Below are 18125 nucleotides of genomic sequence, written 5' to 3'. Positions count from 1 at the left end.
TGACAACTCCCATTAGTGTTTGGACCAGCATTATTTAGCATAATGCTTTTGACAGAAGGGTGATGAAGGGATGGTGAAGTGAAAGTTGGATACAGAATTAATGTTATTTGGTTTTATCTCATTTTAGTAGTATTCTTTTGGAGTTAACATTCTTAGGGCTGAATTTGTCTGACAGCCTCATTTATTAATAGTGTAACAGAAACACAATGTAATGATGTGCCTGTTGTTAGTGCAATGTCAGTTGGTATTACAATGTAAGCCAATTAAATTTGCATTTTGTTAGCCTGCCAAGATTGTATGTCATTACGAATTTGTCTATATTTAAGCAAAAAAGAAACAAATCAGTTGAAATTTGGGATCCATGATTAATAATCAGAAAACTTAACCCGCTCAGAAAATTTTATTGTACTACTTTCTCGTTCCCTTTTAGTAGATCCCATAATTGTCGCATCTCAGGGACACACACAGCACTAACAGTCCTTACATGCTCCTATCAAAAGCATACTGCACACAGTCACTAATAAATGCACATCCTTGCTTGTACACACAGAATTTACAGTAATCATTAATACAACTGTCCTTGCTTCATCCTAATCCCCCCAATCCATCCTTCCTCCCTCTCGCTCTCTTTTTTCATCAGGCCACACTTCCCTCCCAGCCTGTTTAGATTTTAACGTCCTATCTCCCCCCACTCTCTGTCTATCGCTGCATCTCTCCCAGGCCTACTGCTGCTGTATTTCCTCCCTTATCTTTTTCTTTTGTTTTTTAACATCAGTATCTCTCTTCCCATTTAATCTGCACTCTCTTCTCTCTGCATTTATCACTCCCTTCATCTTTGTCCTACTTCAAACACAAGTATTCACACACACACACACACACACACACACACACACACACACACGTACACAATTACACACATACAAACATACTCACACGCATCTGTTTGGTCACGCTGGCTTCCGCAGGTGAAATTAAAGTGTGATAAGCAGCTTACCAGGTGTGTGTTGTCATGCTTCACTGCTCTCCAGGCAGCACTCTGCTCCCTCTTCTTTGATTAGAGCCAAAATGTAGCACACACACACACACTTACAAACACATCATACATACAATGACACACTGGATGCCTACTGAATTATTAAAAAGGCAGGAGAAGCACTACAGGACAAGCAGTTAACAATAACTGATACAGCAGAGAATCAATACACTTATGAGAAATATATTAAAAGTTTGTACTGTGGATATTGATCAAATGCATATGGTATGACAGCGGTGTTCTTAAGCCAATAAATTTGAATACTTCTATGGTTGCTGCTGGATCGTGCAAACATGTCAGGAGCTGTTATGTATTTTATTGAGCCTAGATCGAAGAGAGAAGCAGTGAAGTTATTTATGTCCTGGGCTGAAAAGGCTATACATTATATGCATGAAGAGTATGGACTCACACAGACTGAGCTGGGTACTTGCAAGGTGCAGCAGCTGCAGCTCAGTAGTAATGCCAGTGCTACTTCTTTACAGTTAGTTGTACATCATGTAATCCTTAGATGAAAGCCATTTATGTAGAAATAAACGCTGCTAACATCACATGAAACATAACATTTTGGCTCACTGACAATCCAAAATTGCTTATCCCTTTAGTTTGTCAGCAGTGTTATGAGACTGGAAAGTTAGGCACAATATTTTCATGTCCATCATCCAGTACTTGTAGTTGATGTTTATCAGATCCACTCGTGACATATATTGTGTGCATGTTGTGTATGTTTTTTGTGCGTTTCCATGTGGAATCTAAGATGCCTGGCAGGCAGCCTCCCTATGGGGCAAAGCTATGATGAGCAATTATCCACTAGGGCGACTTTGTAGGCTAATTTAGCATATTTATGTGGTCAGCAGCACTGTTTACTATTCCCCTTCACTGCTTACTGCTGCACTTTCAATTTAGAACAGACCCCAGCTCCCTCTCTCACTCTCTCTTTCATTTTCTCTCTTTCTCTTCCTCCTCTGCCATCCCTCTGCCTCTATCTCTCCTCGCCTGATGGGGTTTGTGATGTGTATCGCTTCCCCCTCCCTTGTGCTGTTTCTCTATTTTTATCCTCACTGTGTGTGGGATGGGAAGGGAGTAGAGGGACAGGTGTAGAATCGTGTGGGTGTGTGTGTGTGTGTGTGTGTGTGTGTGTGCGTGTGTGCGTGTGTGTGTGTGCACGCGCGCGCGTGTATGTATGTATGTGTGTGTGTGTGTGTGTGTGTGTGTGTGTGTGTACAAGAAGTAGAGAGAAAGAGGTGGAGCCAGAGAGGGTGATACAGAGGGGTTATATGCAGAGCAGAGGGGTGTTTGTCTGGGGTTGTGTACCGCTAAGACCAAGGGGGATTTAGCCTGTTTGTTTTAAACAAAAGTCTTCGCTGTGTGTGTGTGTGTGTGTGTGTGTGTGTGTGTGTGGTGTGTGTGTGTGTGTGTGTGTGTGTGTGTGTGTTTGCTTGTATGTGCGTTAACATGTGAGTGCATTTGTGCATGCAACAAGGAGAGAGAAAGAGTGCCTGCCTCATATTTCACCACAAAATTGAAGCAGAATCTAATCATAGGCTCATAAAAGCCTGACCCTGGAGAGCGCCTGCCTCTGTAAGGCCTGACACACGCACATGCACACTAAGGAACATTTGTATCCTGGCCAGTTTGAAAATTATGTTTGTGTGGACACATGATTACCAGGGTATGTGACTGTTCACTGCCAAATCTGTGTCTCTCAGATGCTGAGCTCTAAAGTAGCCCTAAGTTGAGTTGAGTCCATATCACACACCATCTGTTTTGTAAATCTAACCAGCTACAAAAATCTGCAGGGCCTAGTTTCCACATTAATAGACTGAAAAAGACTATTTATTTGCAATTACCAGTCATCATTATTGCATCTGATGATGGACTGATGCATGCTTTGTTCTATCAACTTAAAGCTGACTTCAGACCCTGAGTGAAGCACAGCATGGGCAGCTTTAGTGTGCCCATTTAAATCCTGGATTCACACATTGGCTTACTGCAAGCTGCTCACTTAAGGTGATGAATCGGGAAATCAAAGCGTGTCTATTGAAATCTTCATATTCAAAATAGATGTAAAAGATAGATATTATACATTGGCAGCTATTTACTGCTGCAAAACTGGAAATGAATTTGAGTGATTATTATGATCACAAGGAGAATGTCTTTTATTTATATATTTGGGTTTTTAAGGAGTCATCAATGAAGCAAACAAGTGTTAGAAAGTAGAGTGTGCCAAAAAATCACTTAAATGCAGTGACCGTAACAGCTGCCCAGATCTCAGCATTTGTACTTGGGTAGGACTTTGATCACTGAGCAGTGTCACTGATGTCCAGTGCCAGATCATATACAAAAATCACTCCTTTTTTTACTTCATTTACTGTAACATTCACCCCTTGAATTCCATTTCCAAGCACAACTCTTTGGGAGCTTTGGGACTCTAAGGGCCTATATGGACAGATGCTTTCAAACCTTCAATGGGCATGAATTCATCAGTGGGAAGGACAAAGATGGCCAAATTATGACGGATCAGAATTGGATCCTTGATACTGACTCAGAAATTGAATCAGAAATTTTATATGTATATCTAATTTCACAACTGTATGATGATTACATTTTACTTTCTGTACATTTACAAAAATGTTTTATGTCTAAATTTGCTGTTACTGAAGACGTATCAGTTAACACAAACCTGGATTTCAAGTCCTACAATCCTCTACAATATAATATCATGACAGGTCAAGAATGACGCTGGCATGAGTTGGCATGTTTCACTCTGTCCATGAGACTGTTGAACTAAAATCTAGAGCCTGCAATCCAGACACCTTGCCTCATCATGTAATATTTATATGTCTGCACTGAGATGGATGTATAGAACAGGGCGCATATGGGGGGCTGAATGAGTGTGTGAATTTGTCTGAATGAAAAGGGGGGTTAAGAGCGGTGGAGGAGGGCCATGAAGAGGTTTGGCATAAATAGGAGTGTATAGACAGGGAGGGGGCAGGGTGAGACAGGGGAGGAGCAGAGGAGGTCGGGTTAGAGAGAAGGAGGAAACAAGACAAAAGTTTGCTATAATGAGCGTGGAGGAAGGGGCAGGCGGGTGGTGTGTGGAAGAAAGGGCTTTTTCTGGGTGGTGGAGGAGTGGGAGGGAGTCCGGGTGCACTTCTGTCAGTTTAAACAGAGACATCTGTCAGAGGGGGCCACTGGTGTGTGTCTGCATATGTGTAAGTGTGGTGTGTGTGTGTGTGTGTGTGTGTGTGTGTGTGTGTGTGTGTGTGTGATTAGGCAGGCAAGGGGATGACAGGACTTAAGTTGCACCTGGGGTGTGACCTCCGCTCTGAGGTCCCCTCTCTAACCACGCTTCAACCTGCTGTCTAGATAATGGCCTTTTCACACTGACCACAGGGCAAAGCTGGAGCTTTATACCACCAAATTACATTGGCGTAGATCACCACACTTCTCAATGCTCTGTTCAACAACAGAAGACAGGAGAATAGGACAGCAGGACTTATATAGCTCTGTGTTCTTTGGTTTGTTAATGTGTGACAGGAGCCTAGTTTTGATAATGCACTTTTGAGCATGAATGTGGGTTTATGCCAAGTAATTAAAAGTATTTAGATTAAGTTTTTGTTTAAACAAGTTTAGGTTTTGTTCATTTTTAAAGATCATAGGTTTAGATTTTAAGCACATTTTATGCTATTGAATGTAAGACTGTCCACTCTTCTTTCCTTTATGTGTATGGTTTATTACATTTTAAGGTTTAAAGGTGAAGTTTATCATCTTTAGATCAGAGTATAACTTTAAATTAATAAAATTAAATGTAATCCTTTGACATACATATATGATAACTATGCACTGTATGAGTAGCCTACATAAAATTTTGTCATCATCATGTTTCAATCTTAGTATTAAAAAAAAATGACATCCTTTCCCCTTCTAAGCCACTTTCCTTGACATTATGGAAAATATTATTAGGACAAGTAGGATGTAAAATCAGAGTTAGTTAAAGACAACCGTTTTATTTTACTAGACTATGGCATTAGATGTTATGATCTGATCTTAAGGTACTGTCTTAGAACTGATCAGCCTTCTAGCAAACAGGTAAAGTGTGTTCAGCCTGACACAGTATACACACCACCATACATTTATTTTTTCCTATGACATGCACAATACCAAAAAGAGTGAAATTAAAAATGATATTCTCCCTTCAGTTAAGATATTAGAAGAACATACAGGTCATATGCATACTTGTCTTTGCCTTAATTTTATGGGATCCTGCCTGTAACTGCCTGAAAATGTGTCACTGGCTCCGTATTGAATGTAATCTCAGTGAATAAGAGATTTTTGCAATCATGAATTTGTATGGCTTTGAGCAGCCTTTTTAATTCACCAGCTCATTTCCCAAAGGACTTACACTCCCTAAAATAGAAAGAAGGTCCAAGTGCATAGGTCTAACAGTTATCCGCTATAGTGCTGTTGGATTATGTTGGACTAAATCCAAAGGATCAAATTTCAGTGAGTGCTCCACTGCTGCATGCAGAATGTTCTCATTGGGGTTTGACAAAAACAGCATAATATTATAGGGATCAACAGGGTAGTTAGTTCTGCTTTATGCATGGTTTGATACCATTACTATGGAGAATGATAAAGAGAAAAAGAAGGCAAGAGAGAAGAGAATATGTTGGTAATCCATGCTCCAGTAGAGAGGCTGATGAAGGGTTAACTGCCAGATAAAGTATTGAGTGGAGGAGAAGGAGGGCAGACTTCTCAGGTGTGAAGAATGGAATGAGAGAGACAGAGGAAGGTGGGATGAGAGCAGGGGGATGGGCCGCTCAGAAGCTTGTATTATGGTTGCGGGCCCCCGTTGCCAGGCAACAAAGCCGAGCGAGATGCCAGGTTGCTAGGTAACCTGGGGGATGCAAAGCCTTAACGTGGTGCGATAGAGAGATGGGAGAGAGCTGGGGTGGAGCTGTGCTGCTGGGCTGCTCCACCTTCCCGCTCACTCTCCGTTTCTCACGTCTCAGTATCTTCATCCAGCTGTGAATGAGAGCTGTAAACTCGATTTCATCTTGGAGCCATGATGGTACATGCTAGAGTATCTTACCAGTTTTACTGAAATGTAAAAACTCAAACAGACTACATGAACACAACCTTTGTGGATTATTATTACACGGATGATACATGCAGTGGAGCTGAGTGATATGTAGATGAATTGATAATGTGATTCAAGACTAATTTTTGTCTGTGGTTTTGGTTATTATGATATGTAGTATATTGCTGCCTTTTACTGGATTACAGTAAAGTGTTGAAAACAAGTCTGCAACTAATGCTTATTTTCAATATTTTCTTATTTAATTTATTTAATTTTTATTTTTTCTCAATTAACTGTGTAGTTTATTGAATGACAGCAAACAGTGAAACAGAGTCATCGCAAGTTCTCAGAGCCCATTGTAACACCTTAAAATGTCAAGCTTTGTCCAACAAACAAAACACAAAGATATTCAGTTTAGTGTCATAAAGGACAAACAGAAAATATTTGGGATTTGAGATTTTGTTTTGCTAATTTTGCTTAAGAAAGTTACATAAATGATTAATTGGTTGTCAAAATAATTGCAGATTAATTTTCAATCCACTCGTTGATTTCGCTCTAGCTGAAATGTTTAAATCTCAGAACTTGTCCGTTTTTGCAGAGAAATATGAAAAATAAATGTTCCTAGCTGTATACTCAGATCCATACTACATTATTTTTATGAAACCTTTGTGTTACTAGCTCTGAAAACAGCAGCAGTCATACCCAAAATATGGGCGCATTGCCACTAAACTTTTCAATAAGAAATATTATGATTTTTTTTTTGTAAGTATTGCCCAGCTAGTATAAAACCAATTACAACCATGTAAAACCATGTAGTCTTAGAGTAGAAACAGATAACTTTTTCTACGTCATTTTGGACTGATCAGCATCAAAAGTATATGAAAGTGCCCAAGTAGGTACTCTGTCTAGTTCAAAAATAAAGGTATTATTAAACATTTGGGTAAAATTCAGTGTTTTTCTCTTTTAAAAACATTATTGTAAAACATTGTTTTTAAGAGAGAAAAATATGTGCTTAACAGTGCTGTTATTTAGTTCAATTTTGGTTTTGTCAAATCAACATAAGGCTTCACTACACTGATGATAATGAGTTTGTAGGCCTGCGAGGCATGTAACAGCAATGATAGATAAAAAATTAGAGAGAGAGAGAGGGTGGAGAGGGGTGGGGGGTGGGCAGAGAGAGAGAGAGAGTAGGAGCGACACGAGAAAGAAGTGAATGAGATAGGTTGAGTAAGAGAGAGCGAGAATGGATGGAAAAAGGAGAGATGCCCATGTCAGGGTATGGAGGGATTATGGAGCTGAGAGTGGAGAAGGGGAATCGAGGATGAGGGAGAGGAAAAGCAAGAATAGTGGAGAAGGGATAAAAATAGTTTTCCTTTCTTGTGCACTCTGGAAAATGGACATCTGAAATTGTGTGGATGGAGTGTTCCAGAGGGAGACTGAAGGGGGAAGGGTGTGTGTGAGCATTTGTGTTTGTATGAGGAAAAGAGAAAATGAAGAGAGAGTGTCTGTGTGTTTATATACACTCTCACACACACACACACACACACACACACACACACACACACACACAAACACACACACACACACACACACACACACACACCATTGTCTGTTGTCATCATGCTGTGCACTGTAGTCAGTTTTGGATTTCTGTTTGTGGAAGTATTGCCTTCCAGCCTTTTTTTGGGCCAAAAAGACCAAAATGATAACACTGATTCAACACTGAGGTTTAATCCATGTTCCAAATAGTGTATGAAGACAAACACACATTTACATACACACACCACCCCCTACCCTCATGATGTGGTGCAATGGTTTGTTCCACTGATTTTGCGTAGGTGGGGGAGGGGGTAGAATACGATTTGATTGGATAATCCAAGGATTTAATATCCCCTAATCCTGGCACAATCCTCTCTGCATTACTGCAGGGAGTAAGATTAACTGTATGTGTGTAGTATGTGTTTGTTTCTGTGTGTGCAAAACGGTGGGTGCTCTGGGAGTGGGGAAAAGTGTGGTGTATACTGTGTGTGTGTCTGTGTGTGCGCACATATGAGTGACATGTACTGTGTTTGTATTTGTGTTGGCGCCACAGCATGCAAATGGAGCTATGTTTGCATGCAGGGTTTGGCCATGCGTGTATGAGCGGACATGCCTCCACTGAGTGCAAGTGGTCATGCAAGCTCACACACACGATCATATATCACATATCTCTCCCTCATGCATCGCCGCGCCACTGCTCACATACGAATCCACTTTCCTCAGAGATTCAGAAACTCAGCGAGGGCTTCTTAGTATGCAGCAGGACGGATGAAACCGTGCTACAGTACTAAACCAGCCCCTTGTACGTGCACATGTTTGCAGATGGTTACTGTTAATTAAGTCTTAATTGGAACGTGAGTAATTAGAGGATAATTTGACTTGAAAGGATCGTGTGGCTGTTCATGTGTGTTGGAGTAAAGGAGAGAGAGAAAGACAGAGTGGAGTACAGTGTGACTGACTAGCAAGGACTGTACTTTATTTGCATTTTTCTCTTCGGCTCAAGGGAATTTTAATTACTCTGCTACAATATAGATTCAGTTCCCTCACCTTCTCCCTCGCCTTCTCTTGCTCGGAGCCAACTCACACTTATTTCCTCCTCTGGATACTGCCCACATCTCTTCATTATACTATAAATTTCCTTTCCTGCTCAGTTCCCTTGTTCTCATACATTTTTACTAATACTCAATGGTCATTTGTCCCCTGTGTTTCATTAGTTTACGACTCAAGGAGAGAGAAAAATAGTATGAAGCCAGCAAACCACTCTCTAGCACAAATTTTTTGTTTATCCGAAGAGCACAGCAGTCACCCTTGGCAACCAGCATCCTTGTTTACCTACCCAGTGTGCCGTCATACGATTGCCATGACAACAATCTGGTTGCTATGCCAATTTTCCGATGCCATTGTGTTGTCTTTGTCACAGCAGTGTGCACCTCTCACCTGCTGCTTTTCTCCATCTCCTCTCCTTTTTACTCCCATCTTTCTTTATGTATTATAATAAATTAATATTATGTCGATACTTTAAAACATCAAAAGGTCAAAAACACACTCACATACACGCACAGATTGATAAGCCTTGATTGATATGCCATAGTTTGTAATCATTAGATGTTTCTGTTCAGTCTGTTTTACGGTCTCAAGGATGAGCTTGAATAGGCCTAATGAAGGAAGAAATGGAAGAGGTGATGGATGGATGGAAGGATAGAGAAAGGGTTTGTGGACACAAATCTTGCTACAATCAGCCTGCTCTACAACACAGCCCAAAATCAATGAACAAGACGGGACTGATCGATGAGTTGATAGCACAAGATGGATGGCAGCGTGGATGGACAGCAATAACACCAGGACTGGGATATGATAGATGGATGGATGGATGGATGGATGGATGGATGGATGGATGGATGGATGGACAGTGTGAATTCAAGGTTGCAAAAACTGTGAGGGTGGAGTGTGTGTGTGTGTGTCTGTGTCTGTGTGTGTGTGTATGTTTTCTGGAAGTTTATGTTTATACTGACAGTTTGAGTCAATATAGGTTTGGGGTTAAAAATGGACATCATCCCTTCCTCTGCAGACCTTGTATATGTGTGTGTGTGCAGACATGTTTGTATCTGTGTGGGTTTGTGTCTCTGACTGTGTGTGATGGCCTTGCCTTAGATCAATACCTTTGTGGTGACAGCTAAGAGCTGATTAATCAAATGTATGGATCAGTCTCTCTCTGCTCTGCCCTCTCCTCAATTACCAGCTTCATTACATTGCCTTAACACCCCTCTGGGACCTTTCTCCATTCTTCCTTCTCATCCCCTCCCTTTCCCCTCCTTCCCCACCCTCCTCCTCCTCTCTGTCCCTTCCTGTCCCTTTTCTCATCCTCTGTTCTTCCCTCTGAGTTTTTCTCCTCCTCTTTGAATAACTGTTCATGGATGCCTAGTACAGTAATTCAACCACTATTACTACTACTACAAATCACAATTTGACTGGCAGTGAGATAAAGCATTAATTACACTCTGTTGCAGCAGAGTGAGGAGCTTTAAATCTGAGCCTGACTGAAAACAATGTGTCAAAGCTCGGATTGAAAGATACGAGAGTCTAAACAACAACTTTTTTTTTTTTCTTTTTTGGCTTTACCTTATGTACTGATAGTCACTCCTTTCTTCAATCTGCCCCTTTTCTCTCCTTTACCTTCCTTTACTTGCTCCGTCACTCCTTTGGATCCACCCTTTTTGCATCTCTCCATTTCTTGCACTTCTGCCCTCTTTTCATCGCCATCATTCTGCAGCCCTTTTCCACCCCCACCACATCCCTCTGGCATTAACACTCTCAGGTCTCATTGCCTCAGTGCTATGACTAAGCACTGTGTGTAGTATGTTTTTGAGGCTGTGTGTGCCTTTATGTATGTGTATGTGACAAACCTGTGTGTGTATAGATAGTATAGGCCATTTCGAATAAGTGTGTGCATGCATGCATCAACACTCTAGGCAATGGATCTCTGTAGTCGTGACATTTTTTAGACAGAGCAAGTCACGACTGAATCACGCCCCACTCCTCCCTCCTCCTCCTCTTTCTCTTTCTATTCTTTTTGAATCATCCTCTCAGGGGTAGCTCTGCTTTCATCCACCCACTCTCTGTCTCTCTCTGTCTCACTCTTCATGTAATGCTTCTTTTTCCAGCATTTCCATTCACTCCCCGAGTTCCTCTTGGCCTTCCACCTGCCCTTTCAGTCGGTCGAAATCAGTCGGGGTCCCCCAGGCCTCTGTCTCTCTCTGTCTCTCATTCTCCATTCTTTTATTTTTAGCTGACTGCGCCTGTTCCTTTCACACACTTGTCATCTCATTCCACTACAGTCTCTCTCCCTCTCTACTCTCTATCTCAGCCTACTCTTGTCCCTCATCTAATCCGTAGTTCTTCTGTAATCCAGATCAGCTGGCCTGCATTCTTAATCTCATCACTTCTCAATCCCCCATCCATTCTGTGTGAGTGTGTGTGTGTGTGTGTGTGTGTGTGTGTGTGTGTGTGTGTGTGTGTGTGTGTGTGTGAGAGTGAGAGAGAGAGAGTGAGAGCGAGAGAAGTCAAAGATAGTAAGGTTGTGTGTGTTTTGACACAGAAAGAGAGCAACCGGGGACAGAGTTCAGACACACCTGTCACCTGCTAACCTTGATTTATCAGGGACTAAGAACACACGGATACACCCAAACACATGCACACACAAATTCATCAGTGTTGAATTTAAAGGTTAAACATTTTGTTCAAGGACCTCAATATCACACAAAATCATTTGTCAATACATAGAATGACCTCTTATGTATAATGTCAGTGTTTTACTGTTTTATAAGCTGTTTGATGCTTTGTCAACTGAAATTTGGTTTCTTTTGATTTGTTATACCAAACTGTTAGTATTACTATTTTCCACTAGTATCCTAATTCATGTAACACTTTTTTTTTTGGCCAACGCTGGCACGTTTAGAGAAAGATTGATTTTTGTGTGTTATCCTTATTAATAAATGAAATATAAACAAATGTCATGAGGCAATTTACTGTAAAGAGATGTCCTGTAACAGGATAAATGGAGGGACACTTGCCTATGTTGAGCATCTGTGTTGATGTTCCTGCTTTCTTGTTTTGTCCCTCAGATGAATCGACCAATCCAGGTAAAACCAGCTGACAGTGAGGGAAGAGGAGGTGAGACATGCATATAAACATACTTCAACATACACGCACACACACACACATCACACACACACACACACGTGTGTGTGTGATGTGCGGGTTGGTGTCAAGCTGGATCAGATAAAGATAGAAACTAGTCAACAGGGTGCTTGGAGGGTTATTGGACTCAGTAAATACACACACATGTACACACAGACACACATTTCCACTCCCCTCTCTTATCACTATCATCTGTGGTCAATACTGCTCCCTGGTGGCCACAAATGGTAGCTTCCATAGATAGATTTTGATTAACACAATTTCTACAATCTTATCATCAGGGGTGTGATCAAGTTAGGGGAAATAACATTTGTATTTTTATTTTTAATCTTTTCTTCCACATGACCTTGGTCTCTCAGAGGACAGGAAGTTGTTTGTGGGCATGCTGGGAAAACAACAGAGCGATGAGGACGTCAGAAGGCTGTTTGAGCCCTTTGGCAGCATAGACGAGTGTACTGTGTTGAGAGGACCCGACGGCACCAGCAAAGGTAACACAAAAAACATCCCACAAACTACCTCATTTCATTTAGTACTGTGTAATTTAATACAGTCTGTGTGCTCACTGTGTTTTGTTGCAGGGTGTGCTTTTGTAAAATTCCAAGGACACGCTGAAGCCCAGGCTGCCATCAACAGCTTGCATGGAAGCCGCACAATGCCTGTAGGTTGCATGCATATGATTAGAAATGATTGAAACCAGTCATATATGACAAACACACAGACAAGGCAAGTACACACACGTAGTGTTTGAATGGTCTTCCAAAGATGTGTGCATAGGCCAGGTGGGAGAGTTTACATTTTATGTTGGTAATAATGTAAGGTAAGCTTATATTCACTTTGGTGCTGTCCTGGGCATCCTCTATATGCTGGGATAGGCCTGAGCCCCATGTGGCTCGTAAAAGGATTAAATGGATAGAGAAAATGAATGAATTAATAAACATGGAGCCGAGTCCCATTAACACATAAAGAAGATAACATAACATTACTTGTAATTGCAGTTGAAACTTAGGTCTGGCTCTATATCTCTCCCCACAGGGAGCATCGTCCAGTCTGGTGGTGAAGTTCGCTGACACAGAGAAGGAGCGGGGGCTGAGGAGGATGCAGCAGGTGGCCTCCCAGCTCGGCATCTTCAGCCCCATGACCCTCAATTACCCCGCCTACAATGCCTACACACAGGCGGTCAGCGCACAGGCAAGCAGTGCATGCACCACAAACATTCACTGTTTTACACACACACAAATACACACCAAGTTTGTAAGGGGAGTGCTGTGCTTATGAAAGGATGTAATAAGTTTGAAGAGGCTATCAGTAGTCTAATTGAGGCTAATGTTATTACCCAGACAACAGAACATACGTCATCTGGCATTAGCTTTCCCGCAAGACACAACCATTAACCCACTGACTCAAGACATAATGGCCTTGTAATTAGATCTCTATTCATCTGTTCCTCCATCACTCCCTCTCCATGTCCCTTCCTCTCCTTTTTTCTCCCTCTTCCTCTCTCTCTCTCCCGTTCCCATATTCATTTAACTGTCTCTTTGTCCTCCCTCTCGCTCGTTTTTTCCCCCTCTCTCCATCCTCTCCCTCCTCCTCCCTCTTTTTTCCCATCCCCTTCCTCTCTCTCCCTCTCTCTCTGTTTCCTTCCCTGTCTACAGCTTGTCCAACAGCAGGCCTTGGTTGCCCAGTCAGCATACTTGTCTCCTGTGGCAACAGTTGCCGCCGTACAGATGCAGCAGATGGCGGCGCTCAATGCCAACGGAATCATTGCCACACCCATTACACCCATCACACCATCCTCGGGTAGGCTCACACACACAGACACACTTGAATTTGTCTACGGTCAGACACATGCAGAGGTGCTGTATTGTGTAGAACAGTGCGTATTGCAGTTGTAGTTGTCAGCTGTATATTATAGTACAAAAAAAAGTATTTTCATTATGGTGAGCAGTTTTTCCCTTTCATGCTTTGGTTTGTCAAAGTAAAGGCCATGATAAACATTGTACTACAAATGATTGTAGAAACAGGTGTAGTCAAAGACTTGCAATGAGAGAGACTTATTGACTGGGGTGTGATCTATGTCTGTAGGTACAAACACTCCACCAACTATTGCAGCAACGCCTGTGTCAGCTCTCCCTCCACCAATAGGAGTTAATGGTTACAGCAGTGTGCCAGCGCCAACCAATGGACAACAAGCAACAGAAACACTATACACCAATGGCGTTCACCCATATCAAGGTATTTTAATAAAGTCAAAGTATACAGACGTGTAATGTTGAATTTAGAGGTTAAATTAGGGAAAATCAACAAGAATTTACTATCACATTACTTTGTATTTATTTCATTTTTTTACTCTCCAGCTCAGAGTCCAGCAGCAGCGTTGGACCCCTTACAGCAGGCGTATGCAGGCATGCAGCACTACACAGGTTGGTACATGGATTTACTAGCATTACCCAAATGTCATAGTATAAAGTATAATCTATTTGTAACAAGAGCAGAGCCATTAGAACCAAAAGCAGATTGGCTGACAGATAGGGTTAAAAGAGACTTTACTTGGTTAACAGACAGGCTCATGAGGCATACAAACATTTTAAGCTGTTAAAGCAGCAGCTCAAATGCTCAGGTATTCCGACGTAAGACAATTTGACAAATGCACATTATATGTACTAGTGACCAAATGGGATAGTGTAAAGACAAGTCAAAAGGATGGTCAGATGATGCCCACTGTGTGGACAGTATCATTGGACCTCAACATTGAGTTACATCTTCCTGTTGTGGGCTTATCTAAAATAACACATCGCCATAGTATATGGATTGATGTAAAATGGAAAAAAAAACTCCCAGTGTAAATGCATTGAAGTTGCTTCGAAAATCACTTCAGATGCAATAAAGACATATTTTCCTATGTTAATTACAAATACCAATGTGTTTACAGAAATAAATATTAATGGGCAGCTCAGGAAATAGGTTAAATCAAGATATTCAGAAAGGAAGTTGAACTGCCATTGTGTCAAGGATGGACATTTTTTTTTTTTTTTGTTATGATTCATCAGATTTAATTGTAACACGAGATACAAAAAGGGAAATATTAAAGGCTGGTAATCTTCACACCATCATGACATGTTTCTCAAGATTCACTACCATGTAGTAAAGGGGAATTGTAACGTGTGCATACCAGACTCATCAACAGTGTCATTGTTTAGCAGACTAGCTCTATTAAGCTGTTACAGTTAATAGTTTTCACCTTCAGCAGGACACATTTCAGTTCAAACAAAATGAGTCTATTCGACACTGCTATGTTGCCACCTGTTGTTTTTACCCAATCAGATTTTGTTACTGTCTGTCTCTCCCAATAGCGGCATACCCTGCTGCCTACGGATTGGTTGGGCAGCCGTTCCCCCAGCAGCCAACACTGGTTGCCCAGCAACACCAGCAACCCCAGCAACAGCAGCAGAGAGAAGGTGATGTGACTTCCTGACTGTCTGGGGCCACACCCCTCTATTCAATTTAAAGTTGTTTATCACAAGGATTTCACAGCCTGAGATCATTTATCACACTCTTCCTAATATGTGTGTGTGTGTGTGTGTGTGTGTGTGTGTGTGTGTGTGTGTGTGTGTGTGTGTGTGTGCGTGTGCGTGCGCGCGTGTGTCCCAGGTCCAGAGGGGTGTAACATCTTCATCTACCACCTGCCCCAGGAGTTCAGTGATTCTGAGATGCTGCAGATGTTCCTGCCCTTTGGCAATGTCATCTCGGCTAAGGTGTTTGTGGACCGTGCCACCAACCAGAGCAAATGCTTCGGTGAGACACACAGACAGGGAAGAAAGAGAGAGGGAGAAGGGAGTGTAATTGTTTTAGAGAGAGGAAAGGACAAATGAGCAAGACAGGGGGTTCGCTTTGTGGAGGACAAACTATTGTGTTCATTTCTGTATCTAAATTAAGGTGAGATAAAGGTAATGTGTCTTTTTTCTCTCTCTCTTCCAGGATTTGTGAGTTTTGACAACCCAGCCAGCGCTCAGGCCGCCATCCAGGCCATGAATGGTTTCCAGATCGGTATGAAAAGACTGAAAGTGCAACTCAAAAGGCCCAAAGATGCCAACCGCCCATACTGAGTGACAACTGAGAGGAGGAAGAAGAAATAAAAAGAGGTGAGGTGGCGCTCACGAGGTGACGAATGACACGACTTCAAGGGAAATGGGGTGTTGTATGTTGGGGGAGCAGGAGGGTGAAATGAGTTTAGTGAGAAAAAACGTGGAGAAGGTAACTTTAGCCTTGACACTTCAATGCTAAATGATGGTAAAAAGTTAAGAGGAGAAGCTTAATATGACATATATAGTGAATATACATTGGGTTACTCATATAAAACAGCTTAATCAACTCAGGTAAAGTGAAAATACTAAAATATTGTTTTCCTTTTTATTTTCTTTCACAATCTTATTTATTTTCTTTCCTGCTGTTTTGATCTTTTCCTGAAACGGCAACTTACCTCACCCAAGATCCTTCCGTCCAATCATAATTCACGAGGACCCCATCGCTATGGCAACGGTTGCCTAGTGACTGATAAAGCCCCGACCCCCCCTTCCTCTCGCATTGTTGTAAGTTGATTGGTTGGCCTGTGTTTGGGTTGCTGTGGCGATTGATTGCCTGTGTTGGTTGCCCTTGGCAATTTTTGTTCTGTCACCTCGAGCAACCAGCCATGCGTTGACCTGCATGTCCTGTTGCTGTAGTGACCACAGACTGTGTTTGGTGCATTGTGACTTTATTTTGTATTGACCTGTGCACATACTGATCAATAACTATCTATAGTCAGGACTGTACTTAGAATCAATTGATTTGATTGGATATTTGATACACTTAATCACTGCATAGTAATTTGATAAATTCTGTAGAAACGCTTGTTATTTTTTTGCAGCTTTGTTTTTGATCAGTTTCTGTAGTGTTCTGTTTGGTGTCATTATTATTTGAACAAATTGTTTGGGTACAATAGTGAGCGTGGGCATCTATGTGTACATTTGTGTCTGTGTTACACTGCTAGTGTGTAATACAGGAGTGCATAATCCTTGTTGTACTGGTGTCTGTATAGAGAGGTTTTCCAGAGGTTTCCATAGAGGACTGGTGAAGAAATGTAGAGTAGCACTACAGTTTACTGCCAAATATCATTAAATTGTTGATGGAAAAAACTCTTATGATTTTATGCAACATACAAAAATGGCAGGCAATGTTGGACAAGAGGTGATGATTATTAATGATTATAAAGTACAGTATAGATAAGTTTAAATAAGGCTAAAAACTGGTCCACAACACGGTCCATACAGTTCAGAGGAGAAAAGAACAGATATGTAAGTTCAATGACAAAAGCACACTATTTTGGGTGAGCATGCATTTTGTTGAGCTGTACTCTGATAGGCTGAGTTTGTAATCCTGGATTCTGATTTGTTACACTGTTTGATGTGGCACTTTAGTTTTTTGCTCCTTCATTTCTCTTTCTTGGTCTCTTTTACATCTTCTATCACTGCTTTTGTGGTGTTTCCTCCCTCTCCCCTTCACTATCTCCCTCCTCCTCCTCCTCCTTTTCCTGCCCGTCTTTCTCCTCTGGTCCCTTTATCTCCTCCTTCTTGTTCTTACTTTCTCTGTTACATTCTTTCTCCTCTTCTCTTCATCCCAGCCTCCTCTTTCTATCCCTCTAGCTCGAGTTTTAAGGTAAAGGGTATGTGGTTGTCATGGTGGAAAAACAAATGCCTCTTGCTTATTGGAGAACAGCCTTCAACTATAGGAATTCTGGGAGAAATATAACACAGAGAAAATAAAGGATCTATAGGATACATTTTGAGGTAAATTTAATCCTCCACAAACCCTAACCTTTACCAAAGAGGAGAAAATGTGTAGCTGCTGTCAAGTCAGTGTGTGGAGGCACCGTCACATGGCAGCACACATTATAAATAAAGGATTCTGTTTCTATTTCTAGACAAACCTTTACATAACAAATCCTTGTGGGTAATAAGAGGGTCTTTATGTGCAGTGGACCTGTCTAATAAAAACATCTATTTGACCCCTTAAAACCTGCTGCCCCTACATTAGTGTGATTCAAACTGTCACCCAGAATTTCTATACTGCAAATGCCAGAGAGTGATGCATGTCGGTAGTAGTGTTTGCTTGCCATGATTCAAGGCACATGAGTGCAGCACATGCTCATAAGGTCACACACATAAACACGTTATTAACAGATACTGGAGCTTTACAAACACACGCACACACACACACACACACACACACACACACACACAC

General features: G+C 41.5%; 1 protein-coding gene across 2 annotated transcripts in view; it reads left to right on the top strand.

The window, feature by feature from the left end:
- The window catches only part of celf3b (cugbp, Elav-like family member 3b), a 28064-nt gene that overhangs the window by 7342 nt on the left and 2597 nt on the right, over positions 1-18125 (top strand). The window contains exons 5-15 of one of the 2 annotated variants that reach the window (XR_002760585.2): positions 11774-11822; positions 12209-12337; positions 12428-12507; positions 12882-13037; positions 13502-13646; positions 13932-14081; positions 14204-14269; positions 15200-15304; positions 15498-15641; positions 15825-15988; positions 16337-16435. Coding sequence is in view for 1 of the 2 variants with exons in the window: in XM_023402364.2 (XP_023258132.1) it covers positions 11774-11822; positions 12209-12337; positions 12428-12507; positions 12882-13037; positions 13502-13646; positions 13932-14081; positions 14204-14269; positions 15200-15304; positions 15498-15641; positions 15825-15952 (1152 nt within the window). In the remaining variant the exon portion in view is untranslated. The remainder of the gene's footprint in view (positions 1-11773; positions 11823-12208; positions 12338-12427; positions 12508-12881; positions 13038-13501; positions 13647-13931; positions 14082-14203; positions 14270-15199; positions 15305-15497; positions 15642-15824; positions 15989-16336; positions 16436-18125) is intronic. The other variant, XM_023402364.2, reaches the window with a different exon arrangement.

Source organism: Seriola lalandi, unplaced genomic scaffold (genome assembly GCF_002814215.2).
Source record: "Seriola lalandi dorsalis isolate HSWRI2012SDOR001 ecotype SW California unplaced genomic scaffold, Sedor1 jcf7180002053930, whole genome shotgun sequence".
Lineage (NCBI taxonomy): Eukaryota > Metazoa > Chordata > Actinopteri > Carangiformes > Carangidae > Seriola > Seriola lalandi.
This window is presented reverse-complemented; position numbering and strand designations above follow the sequence as displayed.